The following is a 3,253-nucleotide window of genomic DNA, read 5'->3' on the forward strand; positions in this document are numbered from 1 at the left end:
TGAAAAAATTATTTCACCGACCATAACTTCTCTGGTAGAGTCAACGAGTGTCTGCAAAAATAAATTAAGAGAACATGTTATGACATGTGCTGCTAGTTCATCATGTAAGTAGAATTTTGTTTTACCTACCTGTGTAATAGTGGTTCTAAATTCATCTCCATCCCATTCTTCCATACATTTTAGGACCCAAAGTCCACATGAGTTTCTGTCATAATACAAGACAAGCAAAAAACAGTAAGTAACATTGCATTGTATATTAATAATATAGATGAAAATTAGTTGCACCATGTACTCACCCATCCTTTTGTCTTGGCATTTTGTATTGTTTTATAGGCCAGTTTGAAGGATCAGGAAAACCATGATCTGCTTTTGCTATGTCATAAGCAAGTTCGGTTCTCTGAAGTAAAACGAGTAGTTAAGATTAAGTAAGTAATGATTAATATTTTAACAAAATACTTATGACAGAGTAAAGTAGTATGAAAACATACCAATGCTTCAATGATATGTATGTAACTGCGAAGAACATAGAGGGAATCTAATACTTGAAATTCCTTCTTGGGTACATGCATCACGACGGTGACCCAATGATTGCCATTAACGTTTACAGCGAGATAGTACTGCAATAAAAATATGTAAGTATGTTTCAATATACACTGAATGAATTGTGTACACCATTGCATTGCATTGCATGTGCTCGTACCTTCGGTTTATGGAAATACTCGTCCATGCATCTGTGAATGGCTCGATTCTTCTCTATTTCGATCTGGTGGTGGCCGGGTGGAAAAACATCTCTACCCCTCGTCCTCCCTTCTATGAGATGCGTCGACCTCCATGTGGTGGACATGACACGATCATCTGGAACACGACTAGACAAGTGTCGCACATAAGCATTGATGACCTGCAAAATTTATTGGTACACACAACTAATTAGCCCTTCAATCAAGAAAGTTATTGTGTAATACAACAGGGATAAAAAAATTGTTTTTACATCACCCATCAACCAGTCATGGGTTATAATAGGTGCAACATGGTGGGCAGTCAGCACGAGTCCTTCAGAACTGTAAACTTTTTTGTTGCGGCGTCGGGAGCACTTTGATAGTTCTTTTACAAGTGACACGGCAACTTCGACGTGATCTTCAGTCAAATCATTTACCTGAAGTAGTGCATCTAGTGAATGGAAGTTACCTGCAACGAACAAGTAACGGGTGAACTGCGGTTAGTGATATGCAAAGGTCGTTAAGAAATTTGCATGTGAGACGAACAAACTTACCCTCAGAATTTTTGTCATCTCGGAATTGACGCTTGTTTGCCATTTTTTCAGACAAGTAAGGGGACCGGACCTTTGCGGATGGCATGCGCTTCTGCTTCTGAGGTTCATTTGGCTTTGCAGATACAAATGCTGAAGACGATAATGAGGATGACGATCGAGCGGGAACATCATTTGTAATTTTGATAGGATCTTTTTTGTCACCCTTGCTGCAATTAAACAGTACAGATGGTTGAGGATCATCGGTCATTAATTTGCGTGCAACAGGTGGTGCAGGTGTGCTGCCATTTGCATTGTCTAGCTCGTCCTCGTCAACATCCTCGTCGTCAGCATCCTCGTCCTTCTGAACTGATGTGAAGTACTTTGATGGATAAACTCCCTTCTGGCTGCTCTCGCTTTCCTTGTCCCCTTCAGACGTGCCTTTGTTCTCACGTCTATAAATGATCCCCTCCTGATTTAACTTTGCAATAACTCTCTGCAATCGAAAAAAAAATGTGTCATGGCAGGTCCAAAATGAATGATGCGTGCATAATTAAACTCGCCACGTTTTTACCTCTGCGCATAAGTCTGCTATAGTTGCAATCTGCTTACGGACAAGAGTAAGCTCCCCAGCCATGCGATTAACCCTTTCCAAAAGTTGCTCCATGTAAGGGGGGTTTTTCGCAGGAGTTTTTGTGGCCTTCCTTGAAACAGATGTTTTTCTCCCAACACTATTTGCTGTGTTTATTTTTGAGAGTCTATGCTCCGCAGTAATATCGTTGTCAATCTGCATGTTACAACATCAAATTATTTATTGTTGTTAAATATGAGCTGCTGAAACAAATATGAACAAGAAAAAATTGTTTACATTTCCCTTCCCACGGCCATATTGCGCGTCGGAGGCGTCTCTCTTCTTCCCTTCTACTTCGGTCCAGTTCTTCATCAATGGGTACATACATACCAATGGGTTAAAGGCTGGTGCACCAGGAGGTTGCACCTTCTCCCAATACATGTACTGCAGAAGAAAAGATGTTAAGAATGAGTAAGAAATAGTTGTGACCAAAAAACTGTAGTTAAATATTACCTGACTAAGAAATATTACGGTTTACCTGTAATGCCGCCATGTTTCCTTTTGGCCACTGCCTCATTACGCGTCCACCTTTACACTGCCTTATGCCCTCCAAGGTGTACTCCAGAGTGAATGAGTTCCAGTTTATCTTCCTAGCTCGATCGAGGTCTTCTACCAATGCATACATCGGCTTCGAAATTACCTTATTAGAGTACGGTGCAATTACTGTGGCGAGAAGCACCATCATGGCCTTGCGTACAAAATCGTCATCCGAGGCACCACGAAGCTCAACATCCAATATTAAATCATCAATTAAGAGATTCTCTGTTGACGGATCGAGCCACTCAGGTGGTATCCGTCCCTGCGCTTCTTTGCCTTCTTGAGCAATTATGGCCACAGCGTTTAAACCTTTGTCTTCTAAACCAAATAATGCGTAGATTTCTTTGCCTCCTAGGGAAATATGGTCCTTTCCCTCATTTAACCCAAATGTACTTGTTTTAAGATCAAAAGCTTGCACTAGAAACTTCAGCACAGACTGCCGCATCCTTATCCTTGGCATTTCGAGCATACAATGTACACCGGATCCAAAAAGTGCACCTCGTTGTTCGTTTGACAACATATCAACAAAGCTGCACCATTTTTCAACCGAGCAAGGAACTTCGTCAACTTCTTCCATCCTGTAGATAACATACATGATTATTTAGCAATTAGAAATTGGCAATTGTTTAAGGTGTCGATTTAACAAAAAAATTTGTACTTTTCGGTGGTGATACTACGGGTGTAACAGGAAAAAAATTATGGGACTAGAACAAGCTGATGCGGGAGCGGTGTATAATTAAATATAAGCATCCCAAGTGATTCATGAATTTTAAGTACTGAAGACATGGAAATATAAGTAATACTGTCTCAATAGAATAATATCTTAAACTAATTAACTA

At 40.2% G+C, this 3,253-nt stretch overlaps 1 protein-coding gene across 1 annotated transcript; it reads right to left on the minus strand.

The window, feature by feature from the left end:
* Positions 1-292: 292 nt before the first annotated feature.
* On the minus strand, positions 293-2,874 carry LOC139832201 (uncharacterized). Its single transcript, XM_071821841.1, has 8 exons — positions 2,356-2,874; positions 2,115-2,261; positions 1,821-2,033; positions 1,271-1,742; positions 989-1,185; positions 701-898; positions 489-617; positions 293-397 (listed from the first exon to the last, which is right to left on the minus strand). Exons 1-8 carry the CDS (start codon positions 2,872-2,874, stop codon positions 293-295), a joined length of 1,980 nt encoding a protein of 659 aa, XP_071677942.1.
* Between the last annotated feature and the right edge of the window lie 379 nt (positions 2,875-3,253).

Source organism: Lolium perenne, chromosome 1 (genome assembly GCF_019359855.2).
Source record: "Lolium perenne isolate Kyuss_39 chromosome 1, Kyuss_2.0, whole genome shotgun sequence".
NCBI classification, from domain to species: Eukaryota; Viridiplantae; Streptophyta; class Magnoliopsida; order Poales; family Poaceae; genus Lolium; species Lolium perenne.

Excerpts from the sequence above, each read along its gene's own strand:
- LOC139832201 (XM_071821841.1), bottom strand. The coding sequence starts at position 2,874 with ATGCCAAGGATAAGGATGCGGCAGTCTGTGCTGAAGTTTCTAGTGCAA. Across the intron at positions 899-988 it reads ATGACTGGTTGATGGGTGAT|GTCATCAATGCTTATGTGCG; the intron begins GTAAAAACAATT and ends TAAATTTTGCAG. Across the intron at positions 618-700 it reads AGTATTTCCATAAACCGAAG|TACTATCTCGCTGTAAACGT; the intron begins GTACGAGCACAT and ends TTTTTATTGCAG.